At 35.9% G+C, this 25,660-nt stretch overlaps 1 protein-coding gene across 2 annotated transcripts in view; it reads left to right on the top strand.

Moving 5' to 3' along the window:
* LOC149832638 (protein ALWAYS EARLY 3-like) overlaps window positions 1–25,660 on the top strand; it is a 97,482-nt gene that overhangs the window by 33,916 nt on the left and 37,906 nt on the right. For both annotated transcript variants that reach the window (XM_090014624.1, XM_090014623.1), the window contains exons 4-7: window positions 12,239–12,337; window positions 13,425–13,487; window positions 14,031–14,108; window positions 15,845–16,037. In XM_090014624.1, coding sequence (XP_089870750.1) covers window positions 12,239–12,337; window positions 13,425–13,487; window positions 14,031–14,108; window positions 15,845–16,037 — 433 coding nt within the window. The remainder of the gene's footprint in view (window positions 1–12,238; window positions 12,338–13,424; window positions 13,488–14,030; window positions 14,109–15,844; window positions 16,038–25,660) is intronic.

Raw genomic sequence — 25,660 nt, 5'->3', positions numbered from 1 at the left:
CCGGGCGCCGGTGTGACGCGTCGCTTCTGAGCGACGACCTACCAACCCTTTTCCATTTATCACTACCTCCAGGCCTATAGAGTACAACGCGTCGCTCAGTAGGGAACGCCCCAACGAAATTCTCATATTGGTTCATATTCATAGGGTATGACTAAGTTTTTATGCTGGCTGTCACTGGCCTACCACAACCCTCCTCCTTTATCCGGGCTTGGGACCGACAGTGTATAACTAAACATTTATACAGAGGCAGAGTTGATATATGTGTGTGTGTGAGTGAAATTATATACAACATACTTTAACAATACCCAATGCCAAAGTCGTTTTCGATGGATGCAGTTGTAGGAAATGATGGAACTGTTAGATAGGGCAGATATTGTGCATTTGTTTTTGTATTTAAGTTTGGATCCAGATCCAAACTACTTTTGTGTAACATGTCCAGCCAATATTGGGGCATACTTGTAAATACTTGTAACCAATTAGGGTTACTTGTAAAGTACCATGTATTAGGTTTTGTTTTATAAATTAAAGGAAGAGATCACGATTTTTCTATAAGGAAAAACGTGATTAGTTGCAGCCCCATTCTCTTTCCTCTACAGTTTCCTGATCATTGATTCTGGAGAAAACTTACATGGTATCAGAGCTTTTCTGATCCAAGGGTTGAGCGTTTTTCCAACAGGTACGTCCCTAAGAGATCTTATTCCCCTCCTTATCTCATTTCTATCTTTTCACTGTTCTGCGTCTTTTCCTTTTCAAATATCCCCTTTTATTCTTCATTTGCTATTTCTTTCTCTCCAGATTACTCCCCTCTGATTTGCGTTAAATTTATCTCCTAATCATCATTTCTCTGAAACTGGATTGGGTCTGTATCAAACCAGTTTCACAGTAACCATTATCTTCCTGAAACTGAGTTGGGCTTGGGTCAAGCCAGTTTCACGATCCCTTTGTTTCCTGAAACTGATTTGGGTTTGCGTCAAATCAGTTTCACTAAAATCTCATTTCTTAAAACTGACCTAAACTGATTTGGGTGTCTTCCAGAAAGAACACGTTAATTATTCCATATCGAGTTTTTTCACCGGATAGGGTTTTGTTTTTGCCAGATCTGTGTATCTGATCTGATGACGAGCTAAAATCAGATCTGCAGTCTAATTTTTTTTAGATTTGCTTTTCTTCCCTAACCCTCGATTTAGCCTGCTGCTTATTTGTATTCGTTACTGTTGTGTGGAATCATAAGTATGAAAATTTTGAAATCAGATTAGATCTGAAACAGACTAAATCTGTACACCAGACCTGTGATCTCTCATTCACGTTAAGCACTCGAGCTTTCTCCTTTAAAAAAAAAGGATACTAGTCTTATTTTATTGCATCGTGACTTGCATTTCTTACCCCAGAGAGTCTCTTTTGTACTGATTGCACACACCAAAAAATTGTATTCATGGATTCTCCTCAGTCATTTCTCTCATCTAATTTTCTTGGTCAACTCATTTATGAAAAACTTACCAATTCGAATTTCCTGATCTGTAAAAGACAAATTCTTCGCTTTATTAAAAGTCAAGGTCTCTTTGGACATCTCCCTGAATCAATCCCAGTCCCTCTAGAATTTATCATACAAGAAACTAAGGATGGAAATGAGGCTGATTTCATACAACAAATTCCAAATCCCCCGTACGAGATTTGGATGAAGCGTGATCAAGCTGCAATTGCATTCATTATCTCTACTATCTCTCAAGAAGTATTGGTGGGAATTCCAGACGAATGCTCAGCAAAAGAATCGTGGGACAGACTAGTGAAGACGTAATCTCAGATATCAGAGGCTAGAATTTCCTTCCTTCAGCGTGAAATTCAACTTCTGACTAAGGGCTCCATGTCTGTCATGGAGTACTTGAACAAGGTTAAGACTATCAGTGACCAACTTGTCGTTGTAGGGTATGAAGTGGCAGATAAAGACAAGGTCAGGCAAACCTTGAATGGATTGGGACCAGAATTTCATGTTCTCTCGATTTCACTGCTGTGCCTACCTGATCTACCATCATTTGAGGACTTGCAAGCAAAATTACTTTAATATGAGATGACTTTGAAGGGAATGTCACATGAAACTGGTGGACAGGTTCTTGCTACTGGTGTTTCCTTTGGTCAGGGACGTGGTGATAATAATTTTGGTGGCGGTAGAGGACAAGGACGAGGTACTTCAGGGGGGCGTGGGCTATTGCTTACCCCAAATGCTTCACCTCTTTATAATGTGAAAAACGTACCCACATGTTATCTTTACAACAAGCGAGGCCACATAAAAGCCAATTGTTGGCATAATCCGCAGAACAAAGGAAAGTTCTAAAAGGGTGCGAGCTCGTCAGGACGAAAGGAGAACTCTTCAAGGTTTGGTGGAGATGTGAAAGAGCTTCTCTTGGCAACGTTGTTTGAACTTGATCTGAAACGCGATGATAAAGGAGTATGATATATTGATTCTAGGGCAGCTACTCATGTCACAGGTAATGCGGGTAAATTCTCTACTTTAACTCCCTATTTTGGAAAAAGTAACATCGTCACTGGAGAAGGGTCACACCATCCCATCACACACATTAGAAATGTTTCTATTCCCTTGTCTAAATCCCCACTTCATCTTTCCAATGTTCTTCATGCTCCCGATATTACGAAAAATATTGTTTCCGTTTCTAAGCTTGTTGATCATACCAATTCTTTCGTTGAATTTACTCTGTCTTCTGTTTATGTCAAGGATCTACAAACGAAGGAGACATTTGCTAAATGGAACGTCGGGGAAATATGTATGTCTTCCAGGAGGATCCTTCTACTTGTGTTCGACCTACCTTGAAGTCCTCTCAGTCTATGTCATCAAAGAATGTTCATGTGTTCAGTTTGTAATCTTCAAATAAATGTAATAAGCCTGATTTTTGGCATTCGTGTCTCATTGTGGTCGAGTCTTTGTTGAGCGACTAGTATCTGATGGTCTTATTCCTGAATCTAGCTTGATTCCTAGTTCAGTTAATAAAATGTGTTTAAGTTGTCAAATGTGTAAGAGTCATGTTCTTCCTTTTAATTCAATAAATGAGAGAGCTTCAAGGCCTTTTGAAATCGTCTGTTCTGATGTGTGGGGACCAACCCCTAATTCCTCTAATTCTGGCAGCAAATATTATGTTATCTTCATCGATAATTTCTCCCGTTTCACTTGGATATATTTCATGAAGAATAAAGCAGAACTTTTCTCTATTTTTCGTTGCTTCCATGCATTTGTCAAAACTCATTTTTCTTGTAATATTTTACATTTCCAATATGATGGGGGGGGCATACTCCAGGGATTTTATCAATTATCTTCAAGATAGTGGGATAAATCGTAGAGTATCTTACCCGCATACGCTCCAACAGAATGAAGTTGTAGAACGAAAACACCGTCACATTGTGGAGAGCACTATGAGCATGATGCACGAAAGTCGTACTCCGATAGGACTCTGGACAGAGGCCTTTCACTCTGCTGTTCACATTATTAATCGCCTGCCCATGAAGTTTTTAGAAAATAAATCTCCTTATTTCGTCCTGTTTGGGAAACATCCTGATTATGATGAACTAAATTTTTTTGGCTGCACGTGTTATGTTCATATTGACTCTTCTCTGCGAAACAAGTTTCAAGCTAAGGCATCAAAGTGTAAATTTGTCGGATATGTAGATCATCACAAAGGGTACATGTGTTATGACCCTGACAGTAGACAAATCAAGATATCTAGGAATATAGTTTTTGATGAAAATGATTTTGGAGATGAAGAATATGTTTCTGCCCAAACCAATATGAGTGCACTCTTTTATTATCCATGGCTCAGTGCAAAGCTTTTTCCTGAAACAAACAATGAGTGCTCTTCCTCCAGTGCTCAAGGAATATCATGTCAAGATGGAAACAATGGTATACATGAACTTGAAATAGAACATCCTCCAGAGATTAACAAGTTTGCTCGGCAAGTTTATAGGAGAAGAGAAAGGGACTCACTCTTGACTCCGGATGATATTGAACAAGAAGCTCCTACGCTTCATTCATCCAATGACGTTACTTCTCCAGTATCTAATACAGTAGCACTTCCGATCAGACGATCTGAAAGAGCTCGGCATCCTATTGAAAGGTGGGTCAGTTATGAGAATTTTACCATGGACTTTCAATTATTTTTATCATAGATTGAGCAAGAGACCGAGCCTAGACATTTTTATCAAGCCATTAACTCCAAAAAATGGATTCAAGCCATGAATGAAGAGATGAAAGCCTTGTACCAGTGTCAAACATGGATAGTTGTTCCTCAACCCTCAGATAAAAATGTTGTTGGGTCATGATGGGTTTACAAAATCAAATACAAACCGGATGGGAGTGTTGAACGATACAAAGCTCGTCTCGTAGCAAAGGGATTCACCCAAGAGTTTGGATAGGACTATGATGAAACTTTTAGTCCAGTTGTGAAAATGGGCACAATCCGCATAGTTCTTTAATTTGCTGTAGATTATTGTTGGAGAATAAGTCAACTAGATGTGAAAAATGTTTTTCTTTATGGGGATTTGAAGGAAGAAGTATACATGGAACAACCGTTAGGATATACTGAAGGACATTCAAAGGAGTATGTATGCAAATTAAATTGAGCACTCTATGGACTGAAACAAGCCTCTCGATCTTAGTTTGAGAGCTTCTCCCTAGAAATTAAAAAACATGGTTATTTTTTATCACAATTAGACCATTCTCTCTTTATTATTCAAGGTAAGGAGTTTACTACCTTGTTGATATATGTTGATGATATAATTATTACAGGAAGCAGTGAGAACCATGTTCAAGAAACTAAAGATCTTCTGAGTCAAAGGTTTAAAATGAAAGACCTTGAAAATCTTCGGTAGTTTCTTGGAGTAGAGGTGGATAATCAAGGAAATAAACTTACTTTGACTCAACATAAATACACCCTGGATCTGTTAGAAAAGTGTGGGATGAAAGATTGCAAGCCTCTTGCTACTCCTAGTGTGATTAACCAGAAACTAAGTGTGCGAGACAGAGACTTGTATCATGATCCCACCAAATATCGGAGCCTAGTGGGAATGCTTCAATATCTCACCTTTACCGGGCTCGATATCACATATTCAGTCAATCAAGTTTCTCAATTCTTGCATGAGCCAAGGACGAGGCACATGGATGCAGTAAAAATGATACTGAGGTACTTGAAGAGTACTGTTGGAGATGGACTTTTGTATACCAAAAGCAAATCCATGAATACTGCTCATGATATCATCGCCTATTCAGATGCAGACTGGGCTGGGGATCCTGATGATCGAAATTTTGTTTAAGGATATGCTGTTTTCATTGGTGCTAATCTTGTTTCCTGGAGTAGCAGAAAACAGAAGGCAGTGGCTAGATCTAGCACGGAAGCCGAATACAGAGTGATGACTGCTGCTACGACAAAAGTAACATGGACTAGACATTTGTTAACAAAATTAAAGGAACTGATTGCTAGTTGCTTTCTCCTTTGTGACAACCAAAGTGCTATTCAAATATCTCTTAATCCTATTTATCACAGCAATACCAAACACATTGAGATTGATCAACATTTTATCAGGCGGAAGTTTGAGGAAAAAATGATTGTGCCTCATTATGTTAGAACAGAAGACCAAGTGGCTGATTTGTTCACTAAGGGACTCACAAAGTATCATTTTTGGTTCCTAAAGAGCAAGTTGTCCATGATTCAAAGTCATGCACAACTTGAGGGGGGACTGTTAGACAGGGCAGATATCGTGCATTTGTTTTTGTATTTAAGTTTGGATCCGGATTCAAACTACTTTTGTGTAACGTGTCCAGCCAACATTGGGGCATAATTGTAAATACTTGTAACCTATCAGGGTTACTTGTAAAGTACCATGTATTAGGTTTTGTTTTATAAATTAAAGGAAGAGATCACAATTTTTCTATAAGGAAAAACGTGATTAGTTGCAGCCCCATTCTCTTTCCTCTCTACAGTTTCCTAATCATTGATTCTGGAGAAAACTTACAGGAACTGGGGTGGTATTTGATGTTAAAATGTAAAACTGTACATATATATAATGATATTATATTATTATATATATAAATATATTTTTCATTTCTTTCTTTTCTGTAATTTTTTCCCTTTATTTTTATTTTTTGTCTTTATGTCATCTAGTTCAGTTTGAACTAGAATGACTGTTGTTAGTCAAGTCCTGTCCAGACTTGACTAACAATAGAGCTGTTGGACTGACACAGTCTAACAACTCTTAATAGAGCTGTTGGACCTATTAAGTCCTCTTTCAGCTGTGTATATAAAGGGGTGCAGCCCCTCTTGTATTTCATTCCAATGCTTAAGCAATTGGTTTTTCATATCAATAAAGAATACATTTTTATTTTTATTTTGTTTTCAGTTATATCCTTTTTAAGGGTTATGTTTTAGTGTCATTCTTTACACTTGCCCCTGTGAATCTAAGCTCGTGTTTCGAAGATCCCCATTTTATTTCATGGTATCAAAGCTGCGAAAGTACTAAATCTTGAGGAAAAGCTGCCTCGATTTTTGTGCCCGCTTGCAAAAGTGTTCGCCACTTGAAGAAAAGTGTTTTATCACTTCATTGGGGAAGATTTCATATCTTGTTGTATTGTTTTTTCTTCTTTCTTTTTCATTTTCCTTCTTGTTTCTCTTCTATCCCTATTCTTTCTCCCCTTGTAATCGATAGATAACAATGATAAAGTCACCATCATGCCTATGAAACTAAGCGATACGAACTACGTAACATGGTCTTCAATCATGAAGCACCATATATGGGGAAAAGGCCTATGGGGGATTGTGGATGGTTCCGATTCGGAACCTAAGCTATCTCTTACTAAAAAAAGAGGGAGATAAAGAGGTCCCTCTATCGGAAGAAGAGAAAATCAAGGCTATTGCCTCATACGAGAAGAAATGGAAAGAATGAAGAATATCTCATGCAAAGATAATGTCATGGCTTATCAATAGCGTTGACATTAAAAAATGCTCAAGTATTGCCAAATTTGATTATGCCGATAAGGCATGGGAATACCTTAAGAATATGTATTCTCTTAAAGATATTGCACACGTGTGCAACCTCCAAGAAAAAGTTTGAATGATGACACAAGGAGACAAAACTATTCGTGAATATTACATTGGGTTGTTCGAACTTTGGGAAGAACTTTCCCTTTTAGAATCAAAGTGACATTGTGCCGAAGACATCGAGCTTTGTCAGAAACAACTCGATGCTGAACATTTTTACCAGTTTATCACTGGATTAAGGCCGAAATTTGAAACCACTAAATCGACCCTACTTCACCGGGGAAAAAATTCTTTTATTGTTGAAACTATTAAACAGTTAACAATGGAAGAAAATAGTCTCCGGAAAAGGTTCTTTAAAAATTGAAGATGATTCCGTTTTAGCCCTGTCTAGACCAGGGAATCATGTTCGATCATATAGGCCTCCTCATTTTAACCGACAAAATGGTGACTGTGATAAGAAGAAAGTTATTTGTCATCACTGTCATGAACCGGGACACTACAGGCCACAATGTCCCAAACTTAAGAAGCTGAGAGAAAAAAGAGCTGCAATTGCTTGATCGGAGACTAAAGATCAGGATGCACCAGTTTTCCTGGCCCAACTAATGGAGATTCTTCAGCCTCTCATCAAAGGTGCCTCTTCCTCATCTGAAGCTTTAACCGGCGTAACAACCTCGTCTTTTTCTGATCCAGGTAAAATTTCTTGGTTCCTTGACTCTGGTGCATCTTTTCATATGACCCCAAATAATCAAAGTCTATCCAAATGTGTTAAAAATAAAACAGGTGTGTCAAAGGTCTTTACTGCTGATGGGACTTCTCTTGAAATAGAAGAAATAGAAAATTTTGAAAAAATTTATAAAACAAAGAAATTTTCTATTCCAGAAATTAGACATGTTCCCAAATTAAATTTAAATCTTTCATCTGTATCTTAAATTTCTGATTATGGGTGTAATATTTCCTTTTCTTCTCATGGTTGTTGGGTACAATATCGCCAGTCAGGCAAGCTGATTGGGGAAGGCCATAAAGAAGGAGGACTCTATTACATGGATTTTTTGGAAATGCCAAAGAAAGTTTTTTGTTATAATATTCAAAAAATAGAGTTGAAACTGTGGCATAAGAGACTTGGTCACCCACATATAGCCAAAATCCAACATTTTCCAAAGCTAGGGAAATTTTGTAACTCTGAATCATTTGATTGTAAAGATTGTATTCTCGGCAAAATGAAAAGATTACCATTTCAGAATAGAACCTTTTTCTCTTCAAGACCACTTGAATTAATGCACTCGGATGTTTGGGGTTCTGCACCAGTAATTTCTAAAGGAGGATTTGTTTACTATGTTATTTTTGTCGATGATTTCTCCCGACATACGTGAATTTACTTTCTTAAACATAAGTCTGAAGTATTTTCATACTTTCAAACTTTTCATAACATGGTTAAAAACAAGTTTCAAAATGATATTACTATTTTTCACACAGATTCAGGAGGAGAGTTTTTATCCACAGATTTTCAAAATTATCTTAAATTGCATGGCATCACACATCAAAGATCTTGTCCTTATACACCTCAACAAAATGGACCGGCAGAACGAAAACATCGTCATATTATAGAAACCACTAGGACTTTATTAATAGCAAATCAAGTCCCGAAAGACTTTTGGGCAGAAACTGCCTTAACTGCGACCTATCTCATTAATAGGATGCCATCTTCGTTACAAAATATCACTCTCATTGAAAAACTTATGAACATTTCTCCAGACTATTCTAGACTAAGAATATTTGGGTGCAAATATTTCATATTTACTGACAAAAATGATAAACTTTTCCCTCGTGTGATTCCTTGTGGCTTTTTAGGATATGCTGAAAAACAGAAAGGTTATAAATGTTTTGACTTCAAAAATAATAAACTATATGTGTCTAGAAATAATTCCTTTCTTGAAAAGGAGAGCTTCTTTGATTTTAGAAAATTAAAAGACGTCACTGAGTACTCCTTTTTGCTAGATCTAACATCAACATCTGATGAATATGACCTTGACTGTAACTTTGATGATGATCAAAAAATTATTGATCTTAATGTTGAAAATGAAGAAGTTCATAGAGATACTAGTATTCAATATTCCAGGCGACAAGAGTCTAATCCTCCATGTGCACTTGAGAAATATTCTAACATTCCAACTAGACAATCATCCCGAATCTCGAGGCCTCCAGGAAAGTTTGTATCATACGAGTCTTTCTCACCCACATATAGGGCAATTATTGCATTAATTCACTCATATGAAGAACCATCCACATATTTTCAAGCAAAAAATGATATCAAATGGATAGAAGCCATGAAAGCTGAATTAGATGCACTTGAAAAGGCTTCTACATGGAATATTCAAGATCTTCCTCCAGGGAAGAAAACTATAGGATGTCGATAGGTTTATAAAATTAAAACCAAGAGTGATGGTACTCTTGAAAGATATAAAGCTCGTTTAGTAGCCAAAGGTTATGGCCAAGAATATGGGATTGATTATGAAGAAACCTTTGATCCGGTGACTCGTATGACAACTGTTCGAACCTTAATTGCCTTAGCTTCTATCAAAAAATGGTCTATTTTTCAAATGAATGTCAAAAATATTTTTTTAAATGGAAAGCTAGTTGAAGAAGTATACATGGAACCCCCTCCTGGTCTAAGTATTCCTAAGGGTAAAGTCCTTCGCTTAGAAAACGCTCTTTATGGACTTAAACAAACACCAAAAGCTTGTTATGACAGGTTTAGTCGTGTTATGATTGATATTGGTTTTCAATTCTGTTTAACTGACACTGCTTTGTTTATTAAGAATTCTGATGCAGGGATCATTGTGCTTCTTCTCTATGTGGATGATATGATCATCACCGGAAGTGATAAACAGGGAGTTGAAACAATCAAAACACTTCTTAAAATCTCATTTTGAAATGATTGATTTGGGCTTGTTGAGATATTTTTTAGGCATTAAAGTTGCTTATTCTCCTAGAGAATATTTATTATCTCCGACTAAATTTGCTTTTGATATTGTTTTCAGGTCTGGTATTACTGATGATAAGAAAGTTGTCACTCGAGAAGTTGTTAATGTTAAAATTAAGATTGATGATGAAGAACTTCTTGCAGACACTACTCCTTAGAGACAACTTGTCGGGGCACTTTCCTATCTATTCATTACCATACCAGATATAACACATGTTGTTCACACAGCAAGTCAATTTTAATATGCTCCTACTTCTGTTCATATGGGAGCAGTCATGCATATTATCAGATACATCAATCACAATGACTTTTTTTATCTTCCTCTTCTCTTGATTTAATTGCATATACTGATGCTGATTGGGGAGGTGATCCCAATAACAGACACTCAACCACTGGCTTTTGTGTCTTTTTAGGAGAATCATTAATCTCGTAGAGGTGTAAAAAGCGGTAGAAGGTATCTCTCTCATCCACCGAAGCTGAATACAGAGCCATGACAACCACGACCATGGAAGTAGTTTGGCTCTGACGACTGTTTGATGACATGGGAGCTGAAGCAACAAAGGCTTCACAAATGTGTTGTGACAACAAAAGTGCGATCTACATTGCCAGTAACAGAACATTCCATGAACGCACCAAACACATCGAAATGGATTGTCACTATGTCAGAGAGGAATATCTACACGGGATAATTGATCTGCCATATGTCACTTCAGAATATCAGTTAACAGACTTCTTTACAAAGCCTCTCGCTGCTCCCCGATTTCACTTTCTCTTAGACAAACTTTCGCTTATTGTACCATAAGTTTGAGGGGGAGTGTTAAAATGTAAAACTGTACATATATATAATAATATTATATTATTATATATATAAATATATTTTTCATTTCTGTATTTTTTTCCCTTTATTTTTATTTTTTGTCTTTATGTCATCTAGTTCAGTTTGAACTAGAATGACTGTTGCTAGTCAAGTCGTGTCCAGACTTGACTAGCAATAGAGCTGTTGGACTGTGTCCAACAGCTCTATTGAGTCCTTTTTCAGCTGTGTATATAAAGGGGTGCAACCTCTCTTGTATTTCATTCCAATGCTTCTTAAGCAATTGGTTTTTCATATCAATAAAGAATACATTTTTATTTTTATTTTGTTTTCAGTTATACCCTTTTTAAGGGATATGCTTTAGTGTCATTCTTGACACTTGCCCCTGTGAATCTGCTCGTGTGCCTACTTTGACGACCTTCCCAATGCTCTTCCTGTATTAATTTCAGCTTTTCAGCTGCATTCCAAACAGCTGCACAAGTGGAAGTGATAAATCCCCAGTTGAACCATTCCACTTATCCCAAACAGCCATGTGGATTTTCTAAAACCACAAATTCTGGGGATTCCGTAACTGCATCTTTAGCTACCACGACCGGAAGTTTCCAAGCAGGGCCTAATATATGTTGCCATTAGTTGAGAGGTGAATCCCATGGTATAATAAGGCAATACAAGTGTGTATTCTACGATACATGACACCGCAATGTTGGATATGCGGAAATTAGGGATTTATATCAAAACAAAAATCAGGCTTCACACTCCAACAAAGATGGCATCGGATGATCCGGCATGGCAATGAACACTCAAGTAATTTGTGAGAATCGAGTGCAACTATTATCATACTATTTTTGTTTATGTAATATAAAAGTATGAGTCTTATAGCATGTTCTTAATTACAAAATATTTAATATTTTGCATTGTTCTTTTGAGAGTTGATGTTTGATGATGTCTTATGCAGCTTATAGAGAAATACATTCTTCATATGTGATTTTATGGTTGTATTTTGTGCAATTTATCATTGTTTCATGTGTTATTATTTTTTTTTTACATTTTTTGCTAAATTTTCTGTTTTTTCATAATTTTTTAGAATTTTTGAAAATTTATGTAGATTAAGACATGAAGCAATACATATCTTATTAAAAGATTAATACTTTTTACGATACAATACATATCTTATTTTGGGCCCGACCGACATGGGTAACGATACAATACTTACAACCTTGGCTGAAAGAGTTGACGTTTACTGAGAACAGTCTGCTGGTTTCCCTTGGTTCTGAAACTAAATATTGTATAATCTTTTTTGAGACATGAATATTTTAGAAGCCTTGTTAGCATCATTAGTATCCATCTTAGTGTCATTTTTCTTGTGTTAATCACTTCGAAGTGCTAACTGCTCTTAAAATATCCATGTAGAAGCGGAAGTTGTCTGACATGTTGGGCCCTCAGTGGAGCAAGGAGGAGCTTGAAGACTTTTATGAATCTTATCGCAAGCATGGGAAAGATTGGAAAAAGGTATGTTGTCTTGTTTTATTCCTTTTTGAAGGTTTCTGGTGAAAATGTCTATTTTTTGCTGCTGTTTTTCATTATGTTGATCAGTTGATATTGTCTCTCTTAAACCCTTAGTTACTGGAAGCTTCTAAAAACCTCAGAAGATTGCTTCCCAGGAAGCTCCCTCCGAAAGTGCAAAACCACACATCTTTCACACTTCCAAAGCTTTATGGGAAGTTTATTTTCCCCAAATGAAATCGAACTAACTGCTGTTGGAATTGCACATTTCATGTTAGGAAAGTAATCTTTTTCTTTTTAAAATGATATTTTATTGTAGAACATATGTATGATGGGCATTTTTAGTGAAAGAAAGCTTATTAGTGCATATAAGTAAAAAAAAGGTTTTATCTATTTTTTATGTTACTTCCTCCTCTCTCTCTTATGCTTCTCAAATTCTTCACGTTTCATGCACTTTTGTTAAACATTCACATCTTGCTTCATGCTTGTCGCATTTCTTCTTTCACCCAGTTCTTGAAACAACTAAACAATTGAGAATGCCAAAATAATCATGTTGGTTTTGTCTTATTGAGAAATGTTCTTTTTGGTTTTCTTTCAACCTCAACGTTTGGGGTGCAAAAAAAAAGTTATGGTCTTGATAATGGTTGACCAAATCTGCATTTGAATTTAAAACTTTAAGCAGTAAGCTTGTGTGAATACTAATCCAAATTAGATCCAATGAAGTAGAGCTGAATCCTAATCTGAATTTTATATGGTGATACTAGATTCAGGAAATAGAAAGGCTAAAAACATACGTTTACTTATAAAAGGCACACATGAATCGGATATGATCTGAGAACAAACACAGATCTGAAAAAGAATGTCCATTGAAATCATCCTGTCCAAAAAAAGTCCAATCAGAGTCCAAATCCTTTCCAGATAAGCGTTGGATTCTCCTTTAAGTTTCATATCAAAAGAGGTGTGTTGGATTCAGATTGGTGTTGCAACTGTGACCCATCCATTTGCTCCCCTCTCGGGTTTTCCTATCATGATTGGCTTGTAGGAATGTTACTGCAGAGCTACTGACCAGTTGAACATTGATGCTTGCTTCCAGGTTGCTAGTGTAATCTGTAACAGATCAGCAGAGATGGTGCATGCTCTTTACAACATGAATAAGGTTGGAAATAGCTCCCCCCTCTCCCCCTTCTTTAGTATGAGCTGTCAGAATCAAGTTTTGTGAACAATAACATGTGGTTATTCATATAGATTTATTTGATGACTGGGAGGTGATAAATGTTTGTTTGTGATCATGTTCAGGGACTTTTTGTGCTTTTGTCTATTCTTCCACATCTATAAGGGATTCTAATTGTGTGTATGCTCGTGTGTACGTGTGTGTTCATTTGCGCGTGCATGTGAGTGTATGTGTTGGGGGGGGGATACCATTATCCATAGATTAGTCAGCTATTGTGTATTCACCATGTGGCATTTATGCATGACATTGAATCTTATCTTCTTGGGTTATGCATTATTTTTTACAAACCCTTGTTCTAAGTTTCCAATCCTGGGCAATATATGTTTCTTTTTCAGGGAATCTCCTAGTAATCTGCTTGAAATATGCAATTTGCTTTTATGCATCTTTTAATGAGGGAGTTGTGGGCCCTTGGTTTTGGAGGACTTTTGGTCGATAGTAATTTTTGCCTGCAATCTTGGTCTATTTCAGGCCTACTTGTCTCTTCCAGAAGGAACTGCATCAGTGGCTGGGCTCATTGCAATGATGACTGATCATTATCATATTCTGGTAAGGTTGAATTAAAATTATTTATTGTATCATTCTTAATTTCTTGTATGTATACCAGGTATGCTGAATACATCCATTTCTTGACCTTGTGACTTGCCATGATTCTCCTACTTGCTTAAATGAACTGGGAGTGTTGTTTCTGGCATTATGTATTTTAGACAAGGGTCCTTTGTGCATTTATGATATCCTCTATGTATTGGCAAGATGGTGGCCATCATAATAATTATCACATAATTATACTTGACAGATTAAAAAAGAATTGCAGGATAGAAGTTGCCATCAGTCAAGGGAACCGATGAATACAAGTCTTTCTTACTAAGATTTTGGTTAGTGGGCCATATCTTTAGAATATAAGTTTTATTTTTTCCAAAAAAAATAATGAATATGGAGACACTGCAACCAAGAAAAATATAACATTTATGAGTTTCTTAGTTGAACAATGAATATATTTTTTTGGCTTCAAATCAGATTTTAAAATGAAACATAAGCCAGACTATCCTAGAGAAGTTCATGGACAGGTTAGTTGATCATGGTGGATCGTGATGAAATTTTTATGCTGGGATTGAAAACAATATATATCATATTTTCTCTTGCCTTGATTGGGTGGATGAAGCCCATCACAGATTAATGCCAAAACTACCTATAGATTGGAGGTTACAGACATATATGTGGAATGGAAACAAGAATGTACTCTTTATCTTTTTCAGTAGTAGTCACCTTGCATATTATTAAGGATTTTGCTAGGCAATTAGAATATGAATTTCTTGCTCTTCATAAATCTTCATTGCCTACCAATTGGAGTTCCTAATATCAATGAATACGAGTAAGCCTTCCGCTGGTCTGTATTAATGATGTCTTTGGAATGCATGACCTTGATGTTACAGAAGGTGCTGGATGCTTAAAGAAATTAGGCAAATACATAGTATCAGAAGAGTTTCTTGATGCCTTCTCAAAATTACAGGGATGGATTTTTGTCAAAAGTTTATTGGACCATGGTGCAATCATCCTACAATGGGCAACAAGCATGAAAATGACTAGCAAATTCTAATTCGAACCATGATGTTTGAGATTGCCGGGATTCAGCGAGATGATTTCGAGCATTCATACACAGGTGCAAGGCAACTGGATGTGTTACAAGATGTGCATGAAACTGCAGTTATTGAGGTGAAGGATTCATGAATGGGTAAAAGTGGGTGACTAAAGATCAATTCAAAGATATTTCTGTTTGGGAACAAGAACTGTTGTAGCTACAGTGCACCCTGCAAACTGATAAATAATTGAAGAATGAAGGCACCCTAAGGAAAATGAAGGACCTGGCAGATTGAAACCAAAATGGAGTGTAAGAGAGGAAACCAAATTGAGGCAGTGGTCATGTCTGGGTTGGCTAAGAAGTGATATCAAAATACGACAATTCTTCCATCAAACGGCATCCAGGAGGAGAATGAATCGTATTGTTTCCTTGAAAAACAGGGACAGGATCACTGAAAAGAATGATCTTATTAGGGAGGTTTCTATGCATGCTGCAAAGAGCCCTAAGGGGAACACGTGCTTATGAAAAAATATCCATGCCTATAAAATTTTGTCACAAATGCAAGTCAGGGTGAAAAGTGAAAACCTGCACCTATATACCATGCATATATACAGTATTTCATGTACACAAATTCTCTTTCCGCATGACTCATCTTTTTGGAGTTGTTTTTGCATGTATGGTTTACTCAACATATTATGGCTTGCAGGAAGGAAGTGATAGCGATCATGAAAGCAATGAGGAATATGGAACTCCAAAGAAGAATCAAAAGCGTGCTCGAAGGAAATTTCAGCTAACTGCCCCCAAAGATGTGGATAGGCACCCTCCTGATTTGTTACAGTGCCAGTCCATTGTCTCGAGCTACGGATGTGCTGCTTTGTTGAAGAAGAGGCGCTCTGGAGGTACCGTCTGTTTTTTATGATAAATTTAATAGTGTCCCATTTTCTGTTTTTGTTTTACAAGATGTGATTGTGAAGTACTTTGTTCCTTAATATAGGTATCTTTGACTTATTGGATGTGATTGTTATGCGTAGATTTGTTTGCTGACTGGTCAAAATATTCAACCTCACCCTACTATTATGTAAATCCAAGTGGGGAAAGGGGATATATCTAACGGTCAGATAAAGTGGTTGGACTTGTTAAAAGTCTCAAGGTGTCCTAACCAAGGACCGTGTCTTGAAATCTCATCAAGGGCTGTCAGGGACAATGGTTATGTATGTATACATTTTAAACATAAAAATAATAATTCATATTTGGTGCTGGAAGTAAGCGATGTTTGTACGATTCTAATGACAACAATCAATGAGATTTGTCATTGAGGGCACCTCTCTCTCTCTCTCAAAAACATGCATGGATTGTTGACTTCATAAACTAAATGTAACGACCCCAAACTGACTCTCGAAAAATGCGGACTTTTTTTTAAACAATTATGAAAAATCTCCCAAAGACCGGGGGCACATTACATATTTAATATTCTCAACCCATCAACCATTTCAGACATAGAATAAATTTAAACCATTAAACTTAATCGAATAGTCTCAATAAAGTTTCGCATTGTTCCTCAAAATAATAAGACAAAACATTCATATTCGTCAGAACCCAAGCCACCAGATCCATAACCTTCACGTCCTCCGGCCAGCCAGTCCCATCATCACGAAGCCTCAGTGCCTGAAAAATATTTTTAGAAAATGGGTAAGAACCGAAGTTCTCGTACGAAACCCTCTAAATTTTCAATAGTAAGGAAATAACATAAAGTAAATCAAACATATATTTAAGAGGATTCACAAATAACATATTATCATAACAGACTTACGATCTATGCAGTTCAAGCAAACATTCAATAATTTCATGTTAAATTAAATATTTAGGGATGCATGAATCAATGCAACTTGCTTGAATAACTTTTTAAGTTAATTTATCAGAATTGGTTTTGTGTGCATATCCTTATTTAATGCACACAAATTTAATTTTCACATTATTACAAACCTGCATATACTTAAAACGGTCAAAGTTTTCGAGGTTCAAGGCAGTTCACAGTCATAGCTTAACACACAATTTGTATTTTAAATATTGGGTTCCACACTTGTTCCCCGATCGATATCAGGAATCTATACCATCTATCAAAACATTATGAATCTACACCTAATGCCGGGACATCAATGAAAATTCACAACCATTTACGCCACTTTATTGGTATACCAATAACTAGAGCTGAGTTAAAAACATCTCTCAGACAAAGTGGCTGAAAGTTCTCTACAACGGTGGTCGAGAATATGAACCATACATCGGGTTCTTGGCGACAATAAATGCACACGGTCTTTAGTATCCTCACGGTGTCCTGTGTCTCCAAGGTTCTTATCTTTTTAGATAGATATCAGAGAAAAAAATTATTACACTGATTGGTCTTTCACCATCTTAATTAGTTAAGAGTTCTTTATACAATAACAATTATGCAAATCCACGTGCAATAACAAATTTAGACCCTTTTCCTATCAATTTCAACAGTGTAATTAATTAAGAAAAATTCAATTTTTGACAAAATCATTTTGCTATGTAAAAATCACAAGTTAATATTTCGCAAGTAACACATGCTCACGACCCGTTAGTTGATCAAACATTACCGCAATAAATTAGCATTACAAGATTTTTCAGTGAACATGAAACACAAATAATAACCATTTTTTTTTGTTCAAATGCAGACAACATATTTTCATATAAACACATATATTGCTGCGAAGCTGTTCCAAAAAGCAAACAACATTTATATATATTTTATGTTGTGTATCCGTTCAAAAGGAATCCACACACACACACACACACACACATATATATAATGCTGCGAATCTGCTCAAGAACACAAACAACACACACACATAAAGCAAACAACATAGCGTAACAACGCAATGCAAACAACATATATAAACAACATAAGATAGACAGCATGTGCAAACAGCACATGTGTGGATCTGTCCACAACACAAACATCATATATGTATATATCTACTGTTGCGAACCTATCCAAAACACAGGCAACACATATATATATATATATATATATATATATATATATATATATATATATGTATATATTTGCTGCTGCGAACCTGTCCAAAACGCAAACACACACACACACACATTTATATATATATATATATATATATATATATATATATATATATATATATATATATATATATATATATGCTGCGAATTTCTTCAATAACACAGCCATCACATGTGTGTACACTACATGTGCTGTAAATCTAATCAAGATCGTAGCAATACATGAAATATACATGCAGAAATTTGTAGACACGTTCAGGGATACAGAAAATTGAATTTAAGTATCAAGAACGATAAAAATATATATGATATGCATGCAGAAATTCTCAGACATGATTATGTATGCATAAACTTGAATTTAAGCATCAAGAACGATAAAGATATTCATGTTATGCATGCAGAAATTTCCAGACATGATTAGGGATGCATAAACTGGATTTAAGCATCAAGAACGATAAAAATATTCATGGTCATGCAAACATTTTCAGACATGATTAGAGATGCAAAAAATCAATGTTAAGCATAAAGAACACCAAAAACACATGGTATATGTATTAAAAAATTTACTGACATGTTTAGAGATGCAAAAAATCAATTTTAAGCATCAAGAACATAAAAAATACATAGTATATACATGTGAAAATTTGATGCAGAAAATCAATTTTAAGCATCAAGAAGATAAAAAATACATAGTATATACATGCCAAAATTTGCAGACATGTTCAGGGATGATGAAAATCAATTTTAAGCATTAAGAATATAAAAAATACATAGTATATACATGCAGAAATTTGTAGACATGTTCAAGGATGCAGAAAATTAATTTTAAACATCAAAAATATAAAAAAATACATAGTATATACATGCAAAAATTTTCAGATATGTTCAGCCCTTAAACCCATATGATTTAAGACATGTTATACCCTCATTCTATTGGAAAATAGAGGAACCCGTTGTTAAAATGTATCTCCAAAAACATGTTGCGATATCTCCAAAAACATGTTGTAAGTATAAATATATATACTTATATACTTAGAGATACATATACATATAACATATTATATATATATATGTATCTCTACATATATAAATATATATATTTATTCATATTTTTATTTTCTTACCCTGAAAGGGTATTCTTGTAATCTTGCGCATATTCCATTTTGGAATATGTTGTAATTTATTTTTGTATTTTACATTTCTTTATTTTTTGTTTTTAAGATTTTTTTCATAAAGTGCATTGGGGGTCCCCCAATAGAGTCGTTGGGGGCCCCCAACGACTCCTTTGGGAGCCCCCCTTTGCACTCCTTTCATTTTGTATAAATAGGGGTGTTCCCCCTTATAAATCCTAAAGCTTGAGAGTCTCAAGCATTTGCTCCTTCTATAAAATACATGCATTATTGCATGTTCATTATTTTTACGCTTTTTGCGTATTTTGTTCAAGTGTTGTGAGAGTGCTTTCGTGCACTTCTTTTATAAAGTATTTATGCTTGTATGCGTATTGTCTCTTCATAGACAATTTCACATGGTATCAGAGCTCGGTTGGTGATTGAGGATCGTGGGATTCTCCTTTTTTTGAGTGCCTCGAAAACCATGCCTTCGGATTCTTAGAAGTTGAAGTAGTGGATCTTGCTTCTCAAATATTTTAGAAAGATCTTGTGCAAGCTAGAAGTTGAAGCATTGTGTTGGTACGCCCTTCTTTCCTTTTCTTAACTCCTTAATGGGTGAAAAGGAGTCTCACTTCGCTCTTGGCTTCAAGTTGAATGCGTCCAACTATCAGATTTGGGTCGGGAACATGGAGGCTCACATAAAAGGTAAAAGATTATGGGGTTATGTGCAAGACACAATTCCGGAACCGAAACCCAAAATAACCATAATGGATGGAAGTGAAATCAAGATTCTTGTGGGAGAAGAAAGGATCAAAGCTCTTGAAGAATACTCCAAAAAGCACGACGAATGGGAAATGAAGAACTTCAAGATTCTTTCATGGTTCTTCGCATCCGTTGAAACAAAGATTAATGCCAATATTGTCAAATTCAAAAGAGCATCGGAAGCTTGGCGTTATCTCGAGAAAATGTATACATCAAGAGATTTATCCCACAAGTATTACCTTCAAAAGAAGGCTCTCTCCCTTCCTTACTCAAGGTGAAATGTCTATTAGGGAATATTTTGTCGACCTCTCCTCCATTTGGGATGAGCTTTCCATGCTTGAACCAAAATGGAGTGACGAGGCAATTGAACTTTGCCACAAGCAACTTGAAGAAGATCGGTTCTTCAATTTTTTGAATGGGTTAAGGCCGGAATTTGAGCAAATAAGGTCATCACTTCTATTCTCATTTACTTTTCCTTCTCTTGAAGATGTTCTCACCAAATTAAGTGGTGAGGAGACTCGTATGAGTCTATGTAAACAAGGCTAAAATGTTCTTGCAGTTCCTTGTAATTATGAAGAAAATAATGAGGTCAATGTCGTATCAAGACCCGGAAATAATGTAAAGACCTATCGTCCTCCTCATTTCAAATCACAAAATCAAGGAAATGATGGTGGACAAAGAGGAAAGATAGACTATAGCAAGATCATTTGTCATTTTTGTAAAGAACCGGGGCATATCAAGCCCATCTGCCCCAAATGGAAGAAACTTCTCGCCATGACTACCACCGGTGTACCACAAAAGGAAGAGGCATCATCAAGTGGGTGCCTTTCTTTAAATCAAATAATGGAAGCCCTTCAACCTCTCCTCAAGGGAGCTACCTCCGGTGCCGCCGTGTCCACTTCTTCCTTTCCAGGTAAAGTCTCTTGGCTTTTGGACTCAGGTGCATCTTTTCATATGTCCCCAAACATGTTTTCACTTTTCGACTATTCAAAAAATGTTTCTCCATCCTTTGTTTCCACTGCGGATGGAACCTCTTTTGAAATTAAAGGAATAGGTAATTTTGAAACTCAAGATTTTTTCATTCCAAAAATTAGATTCATACCTAAACTAAACTTAAACCTTCTCTCTGTTTCTCAACTCTCGGACCATGGTTGCGATATTAAATTTTCGTGTGATAAATGTCTAATACAGGATCACCGGTCCGGGAAATTGATTAGGGAAGGCTTTAGAAAGGAGACTTATACTATATGAAATCTCTTCAAGTTCCAAAATCTTTTTGTAATGTTGCCCGAAACAAAGATATAAATATGTGGCACAAAAGACTTGGTCATCCTAATATCACCAAGTTATCTTATTTACATTTTGCGAAGGACCTATGTAAAAGTTCATTTTCTTGTAATGATTGTATTCTCGGAAAAATGCAAAGTTTACCTTTTGAGCAAAGAACTATGTTCTTATCTAAAACCTTTGAAATTGTTCATTCCGATGTTTGGGGACCCGCACCTGTTGTCTCAAAAGGAGGCTTTTCTTATTATGTCATTTTTGTGGATGATTTCTCTAGATATTTATGGATCTTTTTTCTTAAGTTCAAACATGAAGTTTTTTCATGCTTTAAAACCTTCCATTCAATGATCAAGAATCAATTCAGCAGTAATATAAAGATTTTTAGAAGTGATTTTGGAGGAGAATATCTCTCCAACCAATTTAAAATATATCTTGAAGATCACAGAATCATCCACCAAAGATCTTGTCCTAAAACCCCTCAACAGAATGGGTTGGCCGAAAGAAAACACAGGCATATCATTGAGACCACTAGAACCCTTCTTATTTCCCAAAACATTCCTAAATTTTTTTGGGCTGAAGCAGCTCTTGCTTCTGTTTATCTGATAAATCGCTTACCTTCTAGGATATTAGGGAAAATATCCCCTTTTGAGATTTTATATAAGCTCGAACCTGATTATAATAGGTTACGAGTCTTCGGGTGTAAGTGTTTCATACTTACGGATAAAAATGACAAGCTGTCTCCCAAAGCTATCCCCTGCGCTTTTCTTGGATATTCTGAAACTCAAAAAGGATTTCATTGTTATGATCTTCGAGATGATAAGTTATATGTCTCTAGAAATGTAACTTTTTTGGAAAATGAAAGTGGATTTGAAAAAAATGTTTCTCAACAAGAAAATTTTGATTACTCATTCCTTTTTGACTTATTGTCTAGTAATGATGATATATCTAGTGATGATGAGGTATCATTAAACCATGATGAGGAAATTGATGGTGATATTGAAGAACATAACCCACTCAATGAACAAGAAAACAGAATTTCAAGTGATCCAATAACCTACTCACGCAGAAACCAAGACACCTTTAGAAGTGCTATTGATCAATATAGTGAACTTGTTCCTGCTCTTGATCACCGAAGATTTGAGAGGAATAGGAGACCTCCAACTCGTTTTGTCTCTTTTGACTCATTTTCACCCCGATATAGGGCTTGTCTTAGTGCCATTCATTCTTATTTTGAACTAAGAAATTTTGAAGAAGCTAAAAAATGTATAGAATAGCAAGAAGCTATGCAAAATGAACTTAATGCTCTTAAAAGGGCTGAAACTTGGGATTTCCAAACTCTACCCATAGGAAAGAAAACTATAGGTTGTCGATGGATTTTTAAGGTTAAAACTAAGAGCGACGGATCCCTTGAAAGGTATAAAGCTCGCTTAGTTGCAAAAGGGTATGGGAAAGAGTATGAAATTGATTATGAAGAAACTTTTGCTCCTGTAGCTCGAATGGTTACAGTTAGATGTCTTATCACTATTACATCTATTAAAAATTGGAATATTTTTCAAATGGATTTGAAAAATGCTTTTTTAAATGGTGATCTTAATGAAGAAGTGTATATGGATGCTCCACTAGGCATGAAGATTCCTAAAGATAAAGTTCTTCGTCTTCAAAAGGCCCTCTATGGTTTGAAACAGGCCCCCAAAGCCTGATATGACAGATTTACCAATGTAATGCTGGAAAATGGTTTCTCCTCATATTATACTGACACTGCTCTATTTACTAAAAAATCTAAGGCAGGGATTGTGATATTATTACTATATGTTGATGACATGTTAATTACAGGTGATGATGTTCAAGGAGTCAAGGGTATTAAGTCCGTCTTGACTTCAAAATTTGAGATGTCAGACTTGGGTTTTCTGACATATTTTCTTGGAATTGAGGTTGCCAATTCGCAACGTGGTTATTTTCTATCTCAGTCTAAACTTGCTTGCGAGATTATTGACAGGTCAGGAATTTCTGATGACAAAGTATGCGAAACTTCTGAAGTTGTGGGAGCAAAAATGAAGATTGACGACGGTGTTCCTCTAACCGATCCTACTCCTTACAGGCAGTTGGTAGGTTCTTTAATATATCTTAGCATTACCCGACCTGATTTCTCACATGCTATACACATCGCCAATCAGTTTCAGCAAGCTCCTACAACCGTTCATATGAGTGTTGTCCTTCGCATCATCAGATATTTGAAGGGAACTGTGAATAAGGGAGTATTTCTATCTTCTTCTTCTGAATTGAAATTACTTGCTTATACTGACTCAGATTGGGGAGGTGACCCTAGTAACCGTCACTCCACCACTGGCTTTTGTGTTTTCTTAGGTGAGTCCTTGATCTCATGGCGATGTAAAAAGCAACAGAAAGTCTCTTTGTCATCCACCGAAGCCGAATATAGAGCCATGGCATCCACTACCATGGAAATTGTATGAATTCGATGCCTTTTGGAAGATATGGGAGTACTGATCAGAGAACCAACAAAGCTGTGCTGTGACAATAAAAGCGCAATTTATATTGCCAAGAATCACACCTTTCACGAGCGAACAAAGCATATAGAAATGGACTGCCACTATGTTAGAGAAGAATATTTGAAGAAGATCATTGATCTACCATACGTGACGTCTGAATATCAACTTGCAAACTTCTTCACAAAAGCACTATGTTCGGCCAGATTTCATTTCCTTCTTGACAAACTTGCGGTTATCACACCGTAAGTTTAAGGGGGGGTGTTAAAATGTATCTCCAAAAACATGTTCGATATCTCCAAAAACATGTTGTAAGTATAAATATATATACTTATATACTTAGAGATACATATACATATAACATATTATATGTATATGTATCTCTACATATATAAATATTTATATTTATTCATATTTTTATTTTCTTACCCTAAAAGGGTATTCTTGTAATCTTGCGCATATTCCATTTTGGAATATGTTGTAATTTATTTTTGTATTTTACATTTCTTTATTTTTTGTTTTTAATATTTTTTTCATAAAGTGCATTGGGGGTCCCCCAATATAGTCGTTGGGGGCTCCCCAACGACTCCTTTGGGAGCCCCCCTTTGCACTCCTTTCATTTTGTATAAATTGGGGTGTCCCCCCTTGTAAATCCTAAAGCTTGAGAGTCTCAAGCATTTGCTCCTTCTATAAAATACATGCATTTTTGCATGTTTATTATTTTTACGCTTTTTGCGTATTTTGTTCAAGTGTTGTGAGAGTGCTTTCGTGCACTTCTTTTATAAAGTATTTATGCTTGTATGTGTATTATCTTTTCATAGACAATTTCACACCCGTACCTTACTGCTAAAAATATGTGAAAAGAATAGAAGAAGAAGAAGGTGACACCTATGTCACACGTACTCTTCTAACAAGGCACCGCACCCGCACCTAGGCGGGTGCGACACTTGGACACAACTTCCCTTGTGTTAGGTGAAGTAAACCACACTGAGGTCCATTTCTATCCAAAAGTAGATTCAATTAACCCTAATCAAGTCTATTTTTATCTATATTATATATATAAATACATAACACGCAGTGTTAACTTAAAAATGTTAAAAATTATATATATATATATATATATATATATATATATATATATATATATCCTCCTCGCACACAAGTTTTTTTTAAATCGCCGCACCCGTACCCGCACTCGCACCTATGTGACATAGGGTAACAGACTTCTCTTTTTTTCCCTTTCTCTCCCATTCTCTCTCCTCTTTTCCTCCCTCTCTGTCTCTCTCTACTTGATGTTTTTAGAGAGAGACTTCTCTCTTTATATAAGAAAATCGGCTTCTAGGGGGTGGCGCCCCCTTCTAGTATGTGTTATTTGGGATAGAGTTCTACCTTTGGTAGAACTCTACCCTATCTTAACTACTTTTATTATATATAAAGGTAGAACTCTACCCTATCTTAACTACTTTTAATATATATATATATATATATATATATACATTTTTCTTTTAAATTGAAGTTTTAAATTCCTTTTGTTTTAAAAAGTTATGGATGAATTATGGGTCTGGGTTGGAACCATGACTCAAATCCAAATCCATTTAGATTTCAGCCTATTCATGGGCACTAGTCAATATGGATCTTGGACTAGGTCCAGATCCATATTGATGTCAACCTCTCTCTCTCTCTATATATATATATAGGTCGGTCGACTTTGATCCAAGTGAAAAAGACCCAAAATAGAGGCCAGTCTAATTTGAAAAACGTATTTTCTGGACCAACCCATATCCAAAATCGCCAAATCAGATT

This window comes from Nuphar pumila, chromosome 7, assembly GCF_984573655.1.
Source record: "Nuphar pumila chromosome 7, dmNupPumi1.hap1.1, whole genome shotgun sequence".
In the NCBI taxonomy this organism is placed as follows: Eukaryota; Viridiplantae; Streptophyta; class Magnoliopsida; order Nymphaeales; family Nymphaeaceae; genus Nuphar; species Nuphar pumila.
Note: the sequence above shows the minus strand (reverse complement) of the source record. Positions and strands in the feature narration are given on the sequence as shown.